The 23,470-nt window shown below is 33.6% G+C and overlaps 2 protein-coding genes across 5 annotated transcripts in view; both read right to left on the bottom strand.

The window, feature by feature from the left end:
- The window catches only part of LOC118074150 (nascent polypeptide-associated complex subunit alpha, muscle-specific form-like), an 85,421-nt gene that overhangs the window by 3,573 nt on the left and 58,378 nt on the right, over positions 1-23,470 (bottom strand). The window contains exon 6 of one of the 4 annotated variants that reach the window (XM_035095122.1): positions 4,166-5,770. The exons of the other annotated variants lie outside the window; for them this stretch is intronic. Within the exon in view, the coding sequence (XP_034951013.1) occupies positions 5,759-5,770 (12 nt within the window). The 3' untranslated portion in view covers positions 4,166-5,758. Of the gene's footprint in view, positions 1-4,165; positions 5,771-23,470 lie in introns of those variants that run through there. 4 annotated transcript variants of the gene reach the window in all.
- Positions 7,163-11,559, bottom strand: LOC118074148 (putative leucine-rich repeat-containing protein DDB_G0290503). The gene has a single exon (XM_035095117.1). The coding sequence runs from the start codon at positions 11,547-11,549 to the stop codon at positions 9,159-9,161; it is 2,391 nt and encodes a 796-aa protein (XP_034951008.1). The 5' UTR covers positions 11,550-11,559; the 3' UTR covers positions 7,163-9,158.

The following is a 23,470-nucleotide window of genomic DNA, read 5'->3' as shown; positions in this document are numbered from 1 at the left end:
TAGTTGCTACGCCACTGTACAACGAGAGAGGACCAGTGACCCGCCACGCCCTATCGAGGTCGTCGCGCGCGGTTTGCCAGCCGCTGGCGACCGGACGACCGACCGACGACCATCACCACGAGTACTAGCCTAACCAGATCAACATCCCAGCTATGCCTTCCATATCTTCAGTTGATTCATTTTATTCAAATACAACACACACGTCTTTTTATTTCTCGATACCAATAAACAACCGATAACTACCAAATTGACTCAATATTACCACTAAAATACGGAGATCAAGATTATTTTTTAAATCTCTCGGAACAAGTTAATTAAGGAACTGGAATTAACAGAGAAAAAAGATGTCGTAGATGTCAAATGAATCGACCTGGTCGTCGACATACACTATTTACCGGGTATGTACATAATTGAAAGACATTACGAACAGATGAACAGGAAGAGCATCAGCGTAGAGAGGCTCGAGGGATATACAAGTAAGCGTATTAATTGCTCATCAGCAGTAATGAAGGGTTTATAAGTCAGTATTAGCATAACTAACAGGTTTCCCGGTAATGAAGCCTGCACGTCCGGATGTATAACATTATGTGTGTCTCTTCTTGCTCTCACTGACTTGCGAAACAAACAATTTGAAACGAGAGTTTGATGCCAGAAACAACTATGGGTGGATTGGAATTCCTTGGCAAGACAGATAGGTTTTCAAGCATGAGAATTTGCGGTATGCTAATGGCTAAGTTGTATTCAAAAATTGCTTATCGATTGAAAATTACCGCCTTTATATAAATCTGTGGGGGTGCTCTCTATCAGCAGATAACTTGTTGATTAATGCTGCGACGCAATAAGTTGCCATTAACGCTTGCCGCCGAGAGATATAATAAACTAGTCACCGATAAATCTATATGATTTCGTACGCTTATAAATCATAATCTGTGCTTTTAAAATCTACTTCTTAGTGATCTTATTGATATTCAAATCATCCTTGCTCCTACTTCTCTTTCTTTCTCTTACTTTCAACATTATCGCTATGAAATCGACTAAGCTTTTATCGTCACGATTTTGCTATGCAATCTCTAGTGATTTTACCATCTGTGATACAAAAATATATAGACTATGTTTTGCTACATAAAACACAACTCTGGCAACTGGTGCATATCCGTGTCAGAGAATTCGTGCATGACGTAATTTCTTGTGATCATTCTTGCGATTCCCACATTGGTGTTAAAATTAAATCCAGTCATTACTTGGCATAAATTCCTAATAGGGTGCGCCACATTGTTGTCACTTTTATTCTTTAATTAAACTAAACAATCAACTTTCATTAAAATTCAAGAGAAATTTATTCATTCAAGTAATTGTCAAATCTCGAGGCTGATTCATTTAAAAAGGGAATTACTTAGTTCATCGAACTGTAATGAGATTAATAGCTATGGGCAATGGGTCTTCCTCAAGATCGCTTTTGGAGACCATTAAACCGTAGCTTGGTCTTGAATCTCAAACTGAGCAATTTCTCAGAGGCAAACCATACTCTCCCGGGTCCCCGCAATCATTTGCGTTCACAAACTTGGTGGTAGTCCCTCGTCGATTGTGCGATAAGAGTGATTGACTCTTGAAACGAGTCCAGTGCTAAGAGGATGAGTCCGATGTCCTTAAGAGCATCGCTGTGTGTATATTCTTAAAGAGAGTGGGAAAGAGTCGTACGCGTGCTCTTGTCTGGGTGACTTGCTTCTTTCTTCTTCTTTATTTTTTATTCAATTTTTTCTTTTTATTATTATTTCTTCTTCTTCTTCTCTTCTCTCCACTTCTATCTCAGCCGAGTATTTTATTTATTTTTTCAGAATGTACCAACTGCTACAGTCCACCTTCCTCTTCAATTAGTTTCACAGCGCCGCTCGTTAAACTTTTATGTTTTACTCAACGACTCGTTACGCCTCCCCACAAACCTTCTCCAGTGCTAAGATAATCTTCATCTTCTTCTAAACAAATTTACATCTTCTCTTTCGACTTATAGAGAATTTGCAAATCATTTGAAATTTTTTCTTTCTTTTAGAAAACACCGTTTTTACTGTATAAGAGAAAATATCTATTTTAAAGAACAAAAAAAATTACATTCAACTTTTATTGCAATCATATATCTACCAATATTTTTGTTGTATAAAAAAATCTTTCTATTGGTATTTTGATCAATCTATATATATATATATACTTTTAGAGCCTTTCCCTTTTTTTAAGGAATCACATACATACATACACATACACACATTTGTCAGTGATCTAACGCATAGAATTTTTGATGCTAGGTGTGAATACGAATCGATTGTAAAAGTGTCTTATTCGTATTCCCAACTCGTGCTCACGATTCCATGTTGTTTTCAGCAGAAAGTTGGAATATCTCTTGTCTCTTATGCACTATGTTGAATATAACTCAAGTAGACTTAGTGATCTGCAGTAAGGATATAACCATACACATTCTTATCGTCGTTCTCAAGATCGAAAAGCAACTCCATGCGTAATGTCATCAAGATACAAAGAGTGAAATAAACACTTTCATGCACGAACGCCTTCAATTACGATACATGCAGTAGGAATCACCCACGTTCTTTATCCATACGATTTGCACAAGACATTTATGGACCAGGTTAATGTTGGTGGAATGATAAAAAGCGTCCTCATAGGCTAAGTAGTTTAACCAGTTAAAACTAGTCTGGATAAAATAAATGTCGATCAAAGCGAGGCGAGAAGGCTGTTAAAGAAAAGTGTCCACGGCCTCTCTCAAAGTCCTTGCAATGACCTCTCATGAACCCTTAGTGGCTTTACAATGGGGGAACATGTTGCGGTTTATGGTCGAGAATGGTGGTGGTGGTGGTGGTAGTAGACCTCCGTCGTGGAGTTATCGCGATATCTACTCTTGTAGGCATGCCAAGAGGTCTGTGGACATGGTCCTGCCCCTCTAGATACTCCGCCACTGGCTCCTTGACGTCGTCGAATGCACCGCAGAAAGAAAATAGTTGCTACCAGCGGGAGTACGGCCCCGATACAAGATACTGCCACGTGTTACACGCTGTTTGCCACCAGAAGGTACGTCCACTTACCCATTCTTGTCGCCCTGAAACAATAATGCATCGTTCTTTTGTTGCTTCGCCAGCTCTCTTACCTCTTCCGCACATTCAGTTTCTACTCTTCGTCCATTTCAGATGCATAGCTAGAATGTGCGTGAAGAACTGTAAGCTGTTGCAGATAATGTTTGAATCAACAGCTACCACTCAGATGTTTCTTATAATTTCTAGAGATACTAAACAGTCTTGTAGAGACTTTCTTCTTCAGACAGAAGCCTGTATAAGCTGCCGTTCTTCTACTGCTGCTGTTCGACGCGATGGAGATTGAGATATTTAACCAAGGGGCACGAAGTCAGCGAGAGAAATAGTGAGATCTCTTATCGAGCAAGTGTGTCGTATGTGGTCATTTGTTCAGATTGCAACCTGGCTTGCCCCTCTGACAGGTATTCGCTTCCTATATAGACGTAGAGGCTTATAAGGAGACGACTGAGTACCTCGAAGACTGAAACACAACGACGACGCACATGTGGACATTCAACGGTAACCCAAGTGGTATCGATCACCGTCACTGTCTCCCTTTTCAACCATTGACATTTAGTACCGTGGGTGGTTGGGCGCGACGCCAGGAGTAAATGTCAAGGGGCAATCGCAAGCGGCATCGCTGCTATAAACCTTGTATGTATGTATGTTTCAATGACTCTTAACTTTGTTCTGAGTGAAAAGCAACCATGTAAATTATACTCTCAAGGTGCTTACTCCCCACATACTATACTCTCATTGCGTCTCCAGTCTCACAGATATTTTATTTGTCTACGCAATTGTCATCAATCAAGTATCAGTTCCTCTCCTCATGAGAATGTTCATAAATTTACTTTTTATCAACTTTTTAATGCTCAATTGAATATTTAATCATGTTAAAAAATATGGAAAAATTAATGAATGTTTTTATGAATTAATACTAATTAACGGTAATAAACCATCTTAATTACTTTTGAAGATTTATAATAAAAAATTAATCAGAAAAATTTATAACACGACTTTTATCATAATAAAAAATGTTTATTTAAACGAATACTTTATTCGAAAATCATTTAAGCTGTCGATCCCTTGGACAAGAGTGAAAGTCGGCGAAACCAAAAGGGATTAAAGTGAAAAAAGTTCAGCTTAGTGCACGCTCAGGTCGTCTAAGGTCGCGAAATGCTCGTGTTGGAATAAGAGGAGTGGGCAATAAAAGCGCAACAGGCAAAGTCAATTGAGAAAGAAGAAAATAAAATGAGAAAGAAGAAGAAGAAGAAGAGAGAAAGATGCTTTCCGGCCCACTTCTTATTACCATATACCATATACTCTCTCTTGGATTGTATTAGTTGTTGGATCCAACTCTCTTGATCGCGGTCAGTGTCGTTATAACTCTGGGTAAATAATAAATTGGCGAACGAAATAAATCCACGCAAGTTGTATGTATAATGCAAATGCAATTATCCAACCAAGTATGTAAGAACTTTATGTATAATATTCTTTAAACAAATAAAAGAAAAAATACTTTTCTTTCTTTAAATGAAAATTTGATTCTTCAAAATGATCTTATTTAACTAATGCTATTTTTTTTCTCTACTGGATTGATGATATAAGCGAAAATAAACTCAACATTACAACATGTGTTTAAATCGTGGTAAGACCAAGTCAGAAGTGAATCACATTGAAATCCGATAGAGGATCGACAGGAAAGAAGGATATACTCGACTTAGCCGACCCACGCGCACATCAATCGATCTGATTGTTCGATTTATGGCTAATTATCGAGGCACATGGGGTGACGAGTCAAGAACTGCTACTACAGCTCCACATCTCTCCTGCTAAATACTCTTATGTATCTCTCTAGATACGTGAAACTGATTATGCAATAGAATTCACGCGCTAAAGAGTATTACGATATAGAGATTGAATCGATGACTACAAAATACTAAGACTTGTATGGTTCATGTCTTGAATCAACAGCCAGACTTCCTGATCCATCAGCTAAGATGAATGTCTGCTGCTGCTTTCTCTATTCAAAGTAAACATTTTAAATTCTTGTGGAAATAATTGACATCATCGAGTTATAACCTGAAGTCGAATTGGTACGCGACCGCGGGAACTACAAAGTGCAAGTCTAAATTGAACTAAGGCATAGACTAAATGAAACAATCAAGTGAGACAATTAGTGGCACGATTCTTCTTATAAAGTCATTGATCAGAAACCCATTAACTACGATAGTCCAAAGAATATGATATAAAATGAGCCTCAAGCGAGGTGAGTGTTCTTTTCAAGGTGCACAAGTTGGAGCCTGAAAGTCGATTGCCATCGCACTCTCGAATCAAATGTTAGAGCTCGTTAAATTAGAGTCACAAGCACGATAATAATTATAATATTATTGATAGGATCATGTATTCCACCGGATATATCCTTCTTATTTCAGTCGTGCAAAGGTTTACAATTTGTTGATACTCTACCATTAGCAACCAGCAGGATGAAGATTCAATCATTTATAAGAATCTACTCTCCTTTATGTTATTATCTTTAAATTAATCAATAAAAAAACACTTGAAGATGGTGAAATTCACACTCATTTGCACATCATTTTTCACCCTTGTTAAACTTCTTCAAGACTATCTCTATCTTATCAAGTATATCTAACTTTTTAATGTGCTCTTTATCCATCAGAAATTCAATCTCTTACCTAGAACAAACAAACAAAAACAATCTGGTAAATTAATTTATTCATCAAATAAAAATACAACAAATAATATTAAATTATTTATGATGCATATTAAACATCAATAGTATTCAAAATTAATAATATATATCTATATGTATCGGTTTATTGATTGGAGAAGTTTTAAATGAATAGTAAGTTATTTTTACTGGGAAACCAGTAAGCATCTATACGGCTTAAAGCTTTTTTCTATTCTTTCTTTCGTAGAAGATTCTGATGCGAGTTCTTCATTCCAAGTATAGCATAACGCGACTTAAAGCATCACCATCCGATCAGATTTTAATCGACCTCATGTCAAATTTTTTTTTTTTCAATTTTTCTCCACTCAAATCTGATGAACGGACTTTATTCAACCTAGAAGACTGTAGTTCATCGTCTCTCCTCATTAATAATTAACCGATTAATTGACAGACGACGAGAGATATGATCGTTAATTTGAGTATACGTTATTTTACTTTTTTGTGTTTAAACCTTTAACATCGATCGAGTGTATATGGTAAGAAGATCGAATGGACCGAAGAAGACGTGCAACATTAAATTGGGATTAGCCACATTGAGTGCAACAGGGCGTTACGTGTTCTCCATGGCCTGCAGGGTTGAAGATCGACGACAAACCGCGTTCTCTTGAGCTCAATCGACATGTAAGAGAGACAGAGAAAACGTACAAGAGGTGTATCGAGATCGCGACGCGTGTGGCCGCCGAGGTTAACGCTGACTACAGTCTTGTTCGCTCGCGAAATCGACTGAATCGAATGTTGATCTTCGACGTTAATCTTATTAGCAAATATACTCGCACATTTATTCAACATTAAATCATTATCTTTTATTATTTTTCAGCTTAACATTATTTTTTCTCATTTAAATAAAGAATTAAAATGAAAAAGGATATTTATGGTGATGGTATGTACTCGATATTAGTGACGGATATTCAATACCGTTATAATTGACTAGTTAACTAAGTGTATAAAAATATTCAACTCACAAGTAGCGTTACTTGCAAAAATGTTTTTGCTGTTGTATGATTTATTTTTTCAAACAACTTCTGTAAAAACATATATAGCCATTGATAATTAAAATTTAAACTTTTTCATTTATTAACTGTAAAATAATAAGAAAATATCTTTTAATATGAATTCTAGTTTTCTATTTATCCTTTTCACCTCACTAATGTATTCAAGTTGAAAATAACACAGATCATGTGTAATCGTGACGAAAACTATCCTTACATTAAACTCATGTAAAATCGATACATACAAGCTCACATATTACAAGGAGTAAAGTAGAGACCGCTCTTGCTTAACCATCGAAACGAGTCAGCGTAAAGATACATATACGTGTATATATATGTATATATATATATATATATATATATCAATATAGTGAGTGTTGGCATTCTATATAAATACTGAACGAGCGTGGGTGTTGTAGGATAAATCAATGATTACATCGATAATTAATCAAATTGTACTAGAACGAGGGGTTAAATGCTGTAACTTACGACATTTGGACATATAAACTTAGCTATTCTATTCGTATCATTTGTAATGATATGTTTCTTGTCGAAGACGAGAATTGACGATAATATTCTCAACAAGTCAAAAATAATAAAATGACGATAATGATATTGATCGAATCAAGGGAATGGAAATTTATTCAGTAAAAAAAGAACGGAGGTAGCTATTAAGTAAATTCCATGTCTTTAAAATGATATTAAAAGCCCGGGAGAAAAATTCGCACGTCGTGGTCTTTATGGAATCATTCTTTTGCGACTGGAAAGAGGTGCAGAAGCCAACAGTGTAGAGAAGATACAGCCAAGAAACGACCCTCATGATTAATTTTGATTAAAAAGACAAAATGAGCATAGTCGTCGGACATCCAGGCAATTCCTTAGATGAAGTAAGGTAGCCAGTTACTTTTTTTTTTTGATGATTTTTCTTTTCCTCTCGTTTTACTTTTTATTTTATTTTTCTCTCTTTCTCTCTTTCAGAGGGTAATTACTTCTAGTCCGGTGGTGATGGCGTCTTTCTTTTATTTCTTTTCATCTTCCCATCTCCTTGGGTATCTTGCCAAGGATGTACTCGATAGCCAAACTTATAATTTGATGGTTAATTATATAAGAGTCTCCTGCGATTCGTCGAGCCACTGGGCGGACACAGTGACGTGCAGGAATGCCTCTGGTCTACCCTCAATTCATGATTCCTTTTCTTTCTTTTTTTTTTTTTTTATTTACTTATTCTTTTTATCTTTCAAAAGTCAATGCACAGGTCAATCTTGAACATTGAAGACAACTCGTTTTGAGGCCGATGTCTACTCCCAAGAATCATCTGCATCAACAGCAGATGTAGAACAGACACTCTCATGTCGTGTCGACAATGTGGATGAGTATACGCCAATCAGTGCAGAACTGATATATTTTTATATTTACTTCATTAAAAAACGATCAACAAATACATGTATTAATGAGAAGAAAATCTATAAGGTGACTATTTTATTGGCAGTTATCAGCTTAAATAAAATGAATATTTTATTACTGTAGCTAATCCTTGCCCTTTTATCAACCAATTATGTACATAAAAAACTGGTTTCATTTGGTAAAAAAATTTCATACATTTATTTATAATGTATTCAGTTCAAATTCAATTCATTTAATAGTTTGTTCAAGATTAGATTATATATAATCATAAATGAATTTTGATGGTTTTAAAATCTATGATGAATTTCTTGGAAAATAAAAAAAAAACTTAAATGAATGCAGCCAGTAGGTGGAATATTTCTGCTACTGGTATCCCCTCTGAATTACGCAGTATTAATGACTCCCTTAAATTTTATATATGCATGACTTTCGACTCCACAGGGTGTCCTGTATTAAACTAAAGAACTGTCAAAATAAATTTAGAAACACTGATTATATTTCAGTTTATTGTAGAACTTTTTGGCTCTCAACTTTTGAAATATTCTTATAATCTTTATTTTTTCAATACGAATGCAATGACTGAAGTAAATCGAGTTGCAATTTGATGCACTTTCGCTTCTATACCAAAATGATTTACCTTAATGAACCAGACCAAGAAGGGATACTTAGCGTGATCAAATCAATTACGTTCAGAAGTTGCAACTTGCAATATCCCGACGACCCTTGGATCACAGGTCACTGGAAATTGCATATTCCATGCTAAATAATTTCTATTTTTAACTTAAGTGTATGATTCTACTGCTCATCAGATTTATGCTACATCATTTATTTAGTTTAAAAAAAAAAAGATAATCTAGTGTATTTTATTAGGTTTAATTTTTTGAAAACAATATAAATATTGTTCTTCAGAAATGTCGCTTATTTCACTCAATAATATTTTTAATCCATCAATTTATCAAGATTGATCAATAGTTCATTAATTACATCACTGTATATGTTATTAACTAAATGACTTTGAATACTAAATAACAACTTCTTCCTTTTTTCATTTCGTTCATTATATCTTTCTATAAATCGAGTTATTTGCTCTTGTAATTCTTTCAATGCGATATTTGTTTCAGTTTTATTTTTTTTCCATTTTTCTTTTTCTTTTTCTAAATTTTTTATTATTTTATTTGAATTAATCGATGATGTTGCAGTTTCTTGTTTAGCAGTCAATCGTCTAATTTCTTTTTTATGTTTATTTTCCTTTTTTGAATAATCTTTTTTTATTGAATTAGTTAAATTAATGTAAACAGATTGACTATGTTTATGTAATTCAAGATCTTTTTCATAATTGGTATTTATTTCAAGTATTAATTTTTCTAAGGTTTGACTGTATATAGGCCTATTTATTTCTAACTGTTGGCGTATTTCTTTAATAATATTTTCCATCTCATCCGAAAATGTCATAATTTTTATATCTTTGTTTCTTAATTTTTGTACGGCTTCAAATCTTGTATATGCTGTAGCTAATTTATCATGTAGTCCATTCAACTTTTGATTTAATTCTTTGATTTGTTTTTGTAACGTGTTCCAATTATTTTCATCAATACTATCTATGGAAGCTGTAACATAAGAATCTCTAAAATTTAATTTTGTTTTCTCATTTTCCCAATCAACATGACTTTCATCAGGAACTTTGGTACTTGTTTCTGCTGACGGTCCAGCTTGAACTAACAATTTATTTTTTAATTCTTGTATTTGAATTTTCAGTGATTCATTTTCACTCTTCTCTTCTTCGTATTTTTGCTCCAATTCGATTTCTTTTTGATTTCTACTTTGTTTTCCAGTTTTTAAAGCTAATGTTTGTTGCTGTAATGTCTTTAATTGATTTTCTAAATCACTTATACGAAAATTTGTTCGAACAAGTTCTTCTCTTAAATTTTTAATTTTCCCTTCTTGAGTATTGTTTTGTTCTTGCAGTTTTTGTGATTCAAGCATTAAACTGTTATTGTGATCTTGTTTCTGTGACAATTGATTCTCAACTGTAGATAGTTGCTCTCTTAAATACCGTAACTCATCCAGCATTTTCTGCTTGCGTTCTCCAAATTCATTCATCAACTTTTGATGTAATTCGTCTCGTTGAAGATTCAACTGATTAATCGTTTTTCTTTGTTCATCCAATTGTTTAAGTAAATTTTCATTAGCTTCATTATCTTCATCATGTAGTTTCTTCAGTTCATTATTTTCATTAATCAATTTTTCTTTTTCTGTTGTAAGTGGATTTAATTTCTGTTGATGTTTCAACTTTAAAATGTCGACCTCTTGCAAATTAGTATCTTTTTGGATTATTTGTTCTAACAACACTGTGTTGTCTCTAACAGTAGCGTCATATTGTTTACTGAGTTTCTTATTTTCAGCTTCAAAAGCACTCAATTCTTTTTTAAGTTTATTATTCTTGTTTATTAATTCGTCTTCTTTGTCATTATTTAAGTCTATTATTTGCTGTTCGTCTAAATTTTTTCTCAAAGTTTCCACGCTGTTTAATAGCTCTGAATTTTTTTCCGTCAAATCAGACACTTGCTTTTGAAGATTTTCAATCAGACTACTATTTTCTATCGTTTGATTTTCAACATTCTCCAATTCTCTCAATTTAATCAATTGAATAGTTTGCATACTTGAAACAAAAGTAAATAATGCCTGTTTCATGTTATTAACTATCACAGAATCATTTTTGATAAATCCTATTAAATGTTCAAAATTATCTAATACAACATTCCAATGGGCTATTAATTGATTAAAATTCGAACTTTGAGAAGAACTATCTGTTCGATTCAAATATTTTTTCAGTTTTTGTAATTCATCAACTTTGTCATTGTACAATTTTATATGTGTAGAATAAGCTTGTAAATTCTTTTTTATCGCATCGTTCAATGGTGCTATGTCTTTTTCATATACTGCTGACGATTGAAGTCTAATACTTTTATTTCTAACATTATCTCGTTGCTTCTGTAACAACTCAAAAGAGCGTAAATGTTTACTAATGTGTGATGTATATTCTCTCATATCACCATTATAACTACGTATATCTATATCTATTTGATCCAGTGAATTCTTGAATGAAGTCCAAGCATCATTGATAAATTGTAATTCTCTTTTGTAATTTTGTAGGGACATATCATCGTCATTCGGCAGAGAATCTTTATAAACTTGGCAGAAATTTTCAATCTGATTTTTTAATGAATGTATACCTTCTGTAATTGTCTCTGTAAATACATTTAACGAAATGACACTATGATTAATATTTTCATCATTATCATAGAAATGTCTCAAATCTGTTCGAATCATTTTTTTTTCATCTAAAATAAATGAATAAAAAATATAAATTGTACTCATTATTAATCGAGATTATTAAATATCAGAATGATTGATTTTACAAAAATATCTCACGTTAATGATTCTTGTTATAGAATCAAACAATATAAAATCAATTTCATTTTAATTTTTTCAAAGTATTTATAATACTTATACGATAATTTTTGAATTACAATAATCAATTGTTGATTGTAATAAATGTATATTTTATATAAAATAGTAATTGTGAAAATGACTGAGGAAGACACATGATATCGATATGTCCGAGTGATCACATATCAAATCGCCGTGGGTGGTTACACGGGAAAGATCTTTCGTAAAGAAACAAGAAGGTTTTCCGCGCCTCAACCTTGAGGCCGTTCCGCGTCCTCGCACACCAGGCGTGGCTTGTCTTTCTATGTCTCCTTAATATAACCTCCTAAGAAGATCGATGATCATCTGTTCGTTTTTCTTTTTGCCTTACTCTAGTGTCTTCCGTATCATTTGATGCCATTGAACTTGATAATTTATGAATGATGATGCAAGTATTATTTTAAAAAAAAAATAGATAGTTTCTTATTTTTATTTTCTATCAATTAAAATTAAAAAAAAAAATTCTCGATATTGCGTCTGTTATAAATAATTTTGACTAATAATTAACAAACTTGAGGATTAATTTATAAAACTTTTTACAGGAAGTAAAGTCTATAAAAAGTTGAAAAATGTTAATAGATAATTACAAAAATGGGTGCAGAGAAAAAGACGTGTCAAATAATTAATAATAGTGACAGTATAAATTGTGTAATAAAATCAGGTATTTATCTGCAGTTAATCGGTAATCGTGAATATCTTTGATGTTGGTATTATAGATTATTATGCACAGAGAGACTGGCTCTCAAACAGTCCGGTGATACCATAGCGATAAAGGTGTCGCGAGACTCGTAAATAATTCCACGTGAGATATGAATAAATGTAATTAATTGTATTTGAGCGACAAAGAAACATTAAAAAAAAAGCAAAAATAAAATAATTTCTTGAAGAACAGACATCGTTTATATACAAATACAATGTGAATGCGTATATATGTAAAGTCCAACATTATTTCCGTTTATGAATAATGCATTAACGATTAGCTACGTAGATACTAGAGTACTTGTAAATATGTATAATCGATGCCTCCTGATAATTTAGATAATTGCGGTTATTTTAAGTAAAAATTACCTACTTCTGATATTATCAGACCATCGATAATTAATTTGTCACACATTAAAGTATAAGAGAATTGTTTATTACAAAGAGAGATTATTTTTTCTCGAAATAAAAGTTTAATATATGAATGTATTACAGCATTGAATAGTAGCAAATATGAATTCAAAGTGGTCCATGTTGCAGACAGAATAGGTGAAGAAGACTCCCCATTGGGTTGCGGTGTTTATAATTACAAGGGAGTGACTCGGCGTGACTGAAAGTGAGAACTCTTCAAGTTCTTATCGTTTACTTCCTTCCTTGTATAAGATCGCAAGTCATTTCATCTTATGACAGCATTGATCTCCGTGCATCCTTTTTTCCTCAACAGTTGATTTTACCATACAAATTAATGTATGTAAGACATTAGACTAATGTGTAATATATGTTCGGTAAAAACACATTTTAATTGATTATGTTTAATAATAATGTAAATTTTTAATTTATTTATAGTACGATTGAGCTTACACTATTTTTCGATCCAAGACAAAGTAGCTGCGAGCAATAAATTCTTGGATGATTTCTCAACAATTACTGAATGCTCTGCTGCTTCACTGACGTAAACATGAGGATACGCCTGGGGTTAAGGCCGAGGCGTAGGTATACCAGGCCACGTGGCGTGCGCGTTCCCGTGATTGCAGAGTTCGAGCCATCATTACCTGACCTCTTCGACCTTTCCGCGAGGCCTCTGGCACACCACAACACAAATACATCTTTTCTACAGGTATACGTGCATTCATTACATGGATCCACGACTTTCTTTCTTGATTTGAAAACCGAGAATTCATGTTCTAGATATGATGGTTTCAGGATTTATCACTAACGTAACCAAAAAAAAAAATTAAATTGAAATAAAAGGTGTTTGGCTTGAGTATTTTATCTCTATGACTTTCTAGAGTTTGCCATAACGGATATCTTTTATCTTTCGAAAGGATCTTACAAAGTTTTCACGCCGATCTGAAACTAAGGACAGATTTTATGCATTTATTCGCTTTGAAGCATCAGAAGAAATAATTTAAATGTCTCATAAAATATTTCTGAGTATAAAATTAGAGAGGCTCATTGTTTAAATGTGACAAAGGAGGTGTGCAAGAATATAAAGAAGATGATGCAGAAAAGAGAATGGAGAAGACAATCATGAGCTCCTTCAGATTCTAACCTAACGACCCTATCTAGAACTCTCCTTACTCTCATTTTTATTGTGAACATGCTGGTTATTCTTCTAGGGATTCACTATTGTTTCTTCAAGATTCTATTGTCTTGGTGATACTTGATACGTGCATACTGCTGGTACACCACCAATCTTTAGGAAATTCACGATTAAAAAAACCTTTTACGCTCAATTATCATTCAAATTAAATGATTAAATAAAATTGATGATAGTCTTAATTAAATTAAATTATAAAAGGTAATTCATTTCTCTTTATTTTTTCAACTGACTTCACTTAAATCTATGAATTCCTATTATTACTCCAAGTATCGATAATGCTATTTGATGAATTTTTATTATTTTTTGTTTAGATTATAGCATTGATTGTACTAAACTATAATCAAAGGTCGCAAAGATTGCCCTAATAATGATTCACTTATTTAATATAGATATCGCCAGATGGCACATGATAACACCATCCTTTCTCGCATGTGATTTTGTACCTATTCGATACAATATATAAATGAAATTTTATCTATCTTCCGGAGGATCAGGTCAGGGTGTGTCAATATGCTCTGCATATCGACCTGTGTTAAAGAGACTAGTATTCAAGTGTTTTCCATGTCAACGCTTTCACATACAAAAAAGTTCAGTTGGCTATGGCCTGATCTATTATTTTTACTAAAAAATATACAAAATTAAATCTCCATCATGGGGAAATTGTAGATAATTATGTTTAAATTATTCTTAGGAAAAAAATGACGGGATGCTGTGACTAAGAAATTGTAGAGGAATAAGTATAGAAGAACGGATGCGACAGTGCGTAAAATCAAAAGTTGCAACAAGAAAAAGGTGTGCGAACTGATGCGTGGTTGGTTGGGGGGTTCGACGACATAATAACAGTGATTGGGGGACTCGAGTTGAGAAAAAGTACAAGTAAGCATTCGTTTCATCTCCTCAGGGTTGTGAAAGATAGTCATCCTTCCCCAACATTCTTCTTCTTTTCTTCCTTTTCTTGCATGTATCCTATTTCCTCTGTACTCTTCAAGTCCGCAGGTGGCTCAATTGTCGGGTTCAACCACGCATATCCGCGGTTCAGTATAATGACAATGTAGATGTAGATCAACGTAATGATGATAGCTAGTCACCTGCAACACGTAGATCATATTGATGCATCCGTGCGTAGACGATGACGAGACTGAAGACACTGGACACATCAAGACCACACGTCGATATCACAGACAAATATACCATTTATATGTTATCGATTGAATTTTATGATGACCCTACATGCTTTGAGATCTCCATTGATTCAGGTATGAAGAGAAGGTTAATTTAGAAAGACAATTAATGCAGTAATTGAATGTATTAAAGTAAGTGTCGATGATGACAGCGTTTTCTTAGATTTTAGATAGTAGTCTTAGAATGAGCCTGAAGCCTTGATCTTCTTGGAAAGGAAGTAGAGGAAAAAGATGAGGAGGTTGGTGGTAGACGCACGCGCCGGGGGCAACCAGAGGCTCGCGCTCTGTAATCACTCTTGAGCCACACACGCATATGCATTGCGATTTCAAAGAGAAAGAAAGATAAAAGAAGAGTAAGAACTCGCGTTCACGCGCACAATTACCCAACGCTCATCCACACTAACGCTCCCGCACGCGAATGCATACTAATCTACCACGAGCACGAGTTTTATATGCCTTACTTGAGTGTATATTCACTGAGGAAACACGCGCGAGAAAAGATATATACCATCAGGATGAAAGGTTTCATCGTGAAACCCACCTAATTTTTTTTCCTCCTTCTTTTGCTTTTTTTTCTCTATCCTGACCACACATCTGCGTAATTGTCCCCGCTGGCGGCTTTCAACCCAAGATCATTCCTCATGGACACGGTTTTATTTTACAGTATATTTTTAAAACATCTCTTAAATTTGTTATCTCCTTCGAAAAACGTGATTCCACCAATATATTTAAAACAAATTGATTTTATCAAAATTTCATAAATATCATAGCAATATTAAAGAAATATTTTAGAAATGGAACATTTTGATAATAGTGTTTAAAATCCATCATAAAAATAATAAGATAAAAATGAAATTGATCAATTTTCATAGTTTGATATTCATAAACTAATAAAATACACTTTCAGAATATCAATAAGATTATAAATGAAAGTTTTTATTTTTCTGTAAGAAAAGAAAAAAAAGTAAAAAGTTATTAATGTAAATGAACTACTGGGTTTTGATGAATTTTTAAAAGTATCTAAAGAATGTTGAAGGGATGTAAAAAGTAGATAACAGCTTGGAGTGCGCCACGCGCTATCGATGCACGGCTAAACAAGTTTCGAATTCGCGAGTATATCTCGCAAATCGTGGGTTGGCTAACTACCAACCTACCCGGCGCGCGGCACGCTGACTGCATAATTCCTCAGAGCCACGGGGATCAGACTTTTAACTCTCTTTTCATACTTGTTATTCTCTTTTTACCTACTCTTCTATAAACGTTTTTTTTAGTACGTCTCGCCCCCAGGACAGACGGCAAACTTTAATGATCACTCAGTTGCGTGATATATTTTTGGAAGTTACTGAAAATTGTCAAATTGCTCTCTTAGATAAGAATACACCAAAGTGAAGTTAAATTTTGTCTAAAGTCCAAGATGAAGAAGACGAGAGGGATACTTTTTTTTTGCCCGGAAGATATAATAGTCTCTAAGATGAATTTTGGGTTCAAAAATTGGTTGTTAAACCTTTGATTTAGACTTACTTCAGGGTGGAGTAAATTTCATAATTCTAAAAAAATGTTAATTCCTAATAATTCATTATTATAATATCTCACGAATCAACGTCTAGACTCTAAACAAGAAGCTTGAAATACCTTCGAGTCAAATGAGATGGTATCAGACATCACATACATATGTGTAAATCTCGAAAGATCAAAAGAATATGGAGAAGTATCTCTTCTAGGATTATGATATTATGGGGTGCGATCAAGTCTGTATAACCGAAACAATTCCAAGATGGTTGATAAGAGCAACACGGAAAGCGTAAGACCTGTCGCGTTCAAAGAGATTAAGCCGCGCAATCTCAACTTTGTCGTGACGTGATCTCACGTGCATTTTATATATTTATTTATTTTTCGGTTTTAATCCTCTATAAAGACTGTTTAGGTAAAATGGAAAGTAGAATAAATGTCTCAGGAAAATGGTAACGACTTTTAATAGACAGAATTCATGTAAATTTAACTCAACTGCACAACCGTTGTGATGCAAGTTTTCGATCTAATTTGAATGTAGGTTTATGCTGTTATAATCTATTATAAACTAACCCCTAAATTACAGCATTGTGTATTCTAATAGTTTAAAATAGCTCTTATTATAAAGAGAAAAATGAGTATTATGAAACAAGATCAAATCATTCTATTTCTTATTATAATAATGATGGATTATTAATAAAAAAAAAAATTTTCTTAAAAAGGAACAACATTTTTTCTTCCTACATTTTTAAATTCATTATTAAATATTTTCTTTTTTATATTTTTTGCTCAAATATCTTTCTTTCATCATGTGTGTTCTCTTCACCGCTATCTCTGAGCATTTGTGGCTATGGTGCTATGAAGATAGACTGCACATCGTTGCCTGGATCATCAGCTTGCATTCTCTGAGAAAGTCAGCGCGAAACTCGTGATGCTCCGAGTATACGACGAAGACGTAATAAATCTCTGGCACACTCGAGGTGGAGAGACGTCTTATATCCTATTCCATATTTATCCTCACGCTCCCATTCGTCTTTTCATTATGACAATGTGTCTGATGATGTGATTTGCATCAACTCTACATTTTACATCTACAGCTATATACTATTACAATCTATAAAATGTACAAGTATCATCTAAAAATGTTCATAAATACCAAACACAAATATATATATTACAAGGTAGAATATAAAATGTAATTTATGTTCTATTCTCAGTAGCATGCTGTCGAGTGGACTGATCATAAGATTGTAAGATATAAGTACCTGAGCAGCAATAATAACCTGTATCAGTCGAGTCACCAAGATCTGATAGAGAAGATAAAATCATCTAGCACTAGTAGACACTAGTTTGATTCTCTTCTTTATTCTTTGACGGATCAATTACCATTGGGGAGGACTTTATTGCGAAAAGAACGTGACTGCAATGTTAAACATCGGGAAAGTATAAGTGAAGCAGAAAGAAGAGCCAGGAGAACGGTTCGGGGAATTTGAGTACCATATATGGTTGAGGTCGTCAAGTTAGTGGAACAGCAATATAAAAGGTGACATTATTAATTAGCAATTATATGATAAAAATAATAGAGAATAAATATATTTCATATTTTATACGTGACCAAGTTACTCTTCCGTTGGATTAATTATGGCTCAAATGATGAAGAAAATAAGATCGTATATAATGAACGTGCTCTGTCTTCTTCATGACCGTGACTGGCTACCGCACCCGTGAATCGACCCACTTCTGTCTGCGAGAACGAAGAAAACCAGTCGTGCAAATGAACAGGGAGGGAAAGGAAATGAGAGATTGAAAAAAAAGTTGCAGCCACAGCCGAGGTCAACTTGCACAGTTTCACAAAGAAAGACGACCCGGGACCTACTCGAGTTTCCCGAGTACTCAAGAAACCATTAGTGCTACGTGGAATTATAGGCGAAAAAAAATTCTTTTGGATTCAACAGAATTCCTAATTTACCTTACAACAAAAGTCTCGAATAATAGAAATTTTTTTTGAATATTTCTGTCACGCAAGGTATCTATCGTTGCTTCAAGTTGTAGTATTTAGAGGAATTTACAAAGTATTTACATTCTTCGCAAGATACGTTACATTGGGAAGCACGTGCATTTCCTCGTTCTCAACTGATGGAAAGACCTGATGACTGTAGCTAACGATGCCTATTAGAGAATTGAGAACACGCAGTATACAGCATTAGATCCCTTGAGTAATCACAATACATATGACTCGATCGCCCATGCAAAATGGCTATTCGTCTAAAACCATTCTCCAGTTTGTCAGTGCAATCGATACGATAAAGATACCAAGCTGCCTTTGATGACGTTTGCTCATGGCCAGCTAAGAAATTTCTTCTTCAGTATCTTCTTCATCAATTCATGACAGGAACAAGACTTTGAAGGAGTCATTCCTTTAAAGTAAACTTCATTTGCAATGTTTCCAAGAGACTTCACTATCCCATGAACTCAACATTCGATTTAACGAGACGATGATGGACTTTTGAGACATCTTTTGCCATGAATGGCGTGTGTCAGTCCATTATATGCACATTCTTTTTTATTTTTTATTGTGGTTGACAAAAAAACAACAAGTTGAATTTATCGATATTTTTAATAGTATAATAATAAGTGATTAATTAATTAATTAATATCTTTATGATTTCATGCTCAAAGAAGGATACTTTTTATTGTAGGATAGAAGTCTGGGTAAGGATCAATCATCCACCCTTTAACCTGTAAATTTTCCAACTCGTAAAGGAATTGTACAACAATGATTGAAAGGAAGTATTTAAAATATTCATAATTTAAGCTACCCAAACAGATTTATAAAAACCATTATTTTACCCTTAAAATCACCGAAATACTCGGCAAATTCCCCAAAAAATGTGACTTTTTTAAATATTTTGATAACTTTAATTGTGAAATAAATTTTTTTCAATGATTCTTTCATCTTTATCATATAGCTGAGATTTTGAGGTTTTTAAATCATCCCTAAAAAAATTATTAGACTTTTTGTTATGATGATTTTTTATTTGTATCAGTTTTTACCTATCTATAAGGGTGTTGGAATAAATTTTCTCAGGCTCTGACCGGATTCCGTATTTCTGGGTATCAAGACGAAAAAAATGAGCCCTCGATGATTAAAATCGGAAAACTTTTATCTTTTTACCATTTGCTTTTTTTTGGGGTTGAAAAATAAAAATTTTATTTCCAAGTTTGACCCCTCATTCCCTCCGTCTTAATGACCAGAAATGCCAAATCAATTCAAACTATTGAAAAATTAATTTTAATCAAGAAATGACGACAAAATCCCATCAAGAACCTTTTCAAATAACCCTGACAAATGATCAAACGAGTTCAATAGGTTTCATGATTTCATTTACCAACAATGAATTGAAGAATGAATGAAAGGATAACAAATTTATTAAAAGAACAAGAATAAGAAAGAGAGAGAGATCTTTTTCATAGCAACCTAGTGACCCTTAGTAATCATTTCTTGGACGAATTTTGCAACATTTCTTGATCAATCAACTCAACCTTTGCCTAGTTATACTAGCAGTTTCACCATTTCTATTATGACATGGAGGTTATCTGCATTGCTCTCTTGGCTATTGTCCCACGACGATTTTCATATGAAAATCAGTAAACCACACCATGTAAGATATTATCATTAGACAAATAGACCTAGATAAAAGGTTAATGTTTGATATTTTTTCTTTTTCAATAAAGTGTAATATTATTCTAGCATTCCCAAAAGAAGTTTTGATTGAAACAAGACAGAATAAAAGGAAAGAGAGAGTTACATTGTAGAAGGCACTCCCACACGATTTGACTTGGACTTTCCCGATCTATTTCGTGAGATCTTTGAGAGCGAAGAGTATACAAATGACGCAATGAGTTAAAGAGAAGCTTACGAGCAACCTAGATCTGTCACAAGAAACGAAGGAAGTTCAAAAGTAGACTGTTGTTCTGGCAACACAGTTGAGTAGGGCTGGTTATTCATCAGGTCCATAAATGGAATAAAGAGAAGAGTGAATAATATTAGACTACTCAACAGTTCTTTCATGTCTGTTGATTCTTACCATTATCTTACTATCATCTTCACGCGTAATCATCTCCTCAAAACATTACAATTTCATCATCATCATTAATGTTGAAAGCATGACGTTTAAATTAGTTATTATATATTTTAAAATGAATAAATAATTGACTGATATCTGTATAACATGTAAATTCTAGAGTAATTAACCATTTTATCAATATCTCAATTGTTAAACAATTTTCAATATTTTAATAGTATTTCTGCGTTGTTAAAAACAATAAAATAACGAAGAATAGTTAATCCCACGCAGGTTTATGGGTTTTAAACGAGAGCCACGTGCAGAAAATGCTGCAGCAATCTCTTTTGTATCTTCGACTCTAAAACGCGAGTATAGAAATACAACAAACGTGAGCGATAGCTCGGATACTCAGGCTCACGTTCTCGATCGAGCGCGTGATGTCGAATCGAGGGTCGTAACCGATACCTTTTTCCTACATCCTCATCCAGATTTCTTTAACCATTTTCCACGCAATATACTGTAGCCAACGACTTTCAGATTACTAAAAGATCATGAGACGAAAAAGTAGTGAACCGGTGATTTATTATAGGCTTATTTACCAATTGTGTATGGGTCAACAAGGAAGAAACATGGGCATAATGTTAAACTAAAAGTTTTTATCCACGTGCGATCGTAGTACGTGGTACACGAGTGAATATACCACTCTCTTGTAAATATCGAGGCGTGTACAAGCTGGATGGTAACCCGTTATCAAGCTCAACGGTAGCGATCCGTTAGGAAAAATAGTCACACTCTAGAGTAAAACCCCACAAGCTGACTATCTAAAAATGTAGGCACGTGGTCTTTACGCTAATTAACGCAGTACCAACAACATCAGCTGTTAGACATTAACCACGCGACTGACCACTTAAATAACTCAAATTCTTCCAGTACTCAAGGAATTCTTTTTGTAAGCATTCCCCACGATCGATAAAATCCTTGTAGACTTTCTATTCAACAATTTGCATGAAACTCACCGAGAAATTACTGGACGCATGTGCTATTGCACATCTGTGAATGTCTATGTACTGATACTGAAGAAAATTCGAAATTATTTTAGATAATAAAAACCCACATGTCCAATCATTATTCTAACATTTCGATCTCTCTCTCTCTTTCTTTTTCTCTAATACAGGTGAGATCGATTAATTGATTATCTCTTCTCGTAATTTATTGAGATATATAACCACTACTTATTGACTATTATTTGCTATGATGTAAGATTGGTTGTAAATTGTTGATTAGGGTTGAATGATCAATGCAGAAAAGGTTAGAGAGCATGATTTCATACACGCATGTGACAAAGGCAATTGAAGATGAATTTTTTTTTTTTCAATTATAAATCTCAGCAGCTAAAATTCAATTAATGTAAAAAATTTAAATGATCGATGAAGAAAAGGTCAAGAAGTCTGAATACACATAGGTGTGATAAAAGAAAAATATTTGAAAATATTTAAATAAATGTTTTTGATTTATAAGCAAGTTTAATCACGACAAATTTCTTGTTTTATCAAGTTAATATTAATTATCAATTAAAGATGATATACGAGGAATATTATCGTTTATTAGTGATTAATTGATGCACTTTGAGTTGGCATATAAACGAAGGTGTTACACGTTAACTCATGGATTTTATTAAGAGGTCAAAATAGTTCAAATAATAAGTTAGAAAGTCACGATTTACTGCGTAGTACCTTCATTAATTTTCTCTCAAAAATATATACCATTTCTATTTAATTTAATCATCAATTCGTTCAAAATTTAACGACAATATAAATTAGATGCATGCAATAAAACTTAACTGGCAAAATGATTCGTTCACGATTTCATGACACGATAGAGCGGAATATCATGATGAGACGCGTGGGATGTTAAAAAAACGAAACATCCTTGTACTCGTCGACGATGTCATTCTCGTGGTTTTGCTATAAGCACCACCAAGACGATCACTGAAAAGACATACCAACTAGAGCTCTACATTCATGACTTTCTAACGACTCGTTCAATGCACATGCTCTAACCCCAGCTCTCAAGCTAGTCTTCAAGCCTGTCTTATGCCACTCTAGCTTCCCTTGTTACCATAAGTTACACCCACACACTCGTCACGCGAGCCCTTCCAGGCCATTTGATGGTATTCCACAGCTATGCTGTAGCTATTCCAACCAATACATGTCCATTACTTTTACTATCATCTTATATAACTCATTTTTCATAAAGACTTCTTTTTTTTAATGTACTAATGGAATTCTCAACATCTAGAACGGTCTGTTTTAATATTATACAATACTCAATTAATTCTGTTTTGTTGGATCAATTAAAGTCTGGGAAATAATTCATCGAGTTGTTCCAGTACTTTATTTGCTTCTACTAAAACTCAGGACAATTTGGGTAGTCTTCACGATGGTGTTGAGTAGACATTTGCTAATTAATGCGATTTTTATTAGCAGTAATGTTTCAACGATTAACAGTTAAGTTGTTAACGAAGCTATTCAAGATGAATTAATTATGTTTTACTGAATGTTTAATGTTAAGATGCAAATGTGATTATTGATTTTAATTTTGTGCTTTTGGATATTTTTAGTTTAATATGATTCGAAGTTTATTATGCCATTTACGGAAATCATCGTATATGATGAACGTGAAACATCTTTTCATTAGATACCA

The sequence above is a fragment of the Chelonus insularis genome, unplaced genomic scaffold (genome assembly GCF_013357705.1).
Source record: "Chelonus insularis isolate UGA/USDA-ARS -01 unplaced genomic scaffold, ASM1335770v1 contig_131_pilon, whole genome shotgun sequence".
In the NCBI taxonomy this organism is placed as follows: domain Eukaryota; kingdom Metazoa; phylum Arthropoda; class Insecta; order Hymenoptera; family Braconidae; genus Chelonus; species Chelonus insularis.
Note: the sequence above shows the minus strand (reverse complement) of the source record. Positions and strands in the feature narration are given on the sequence as shown.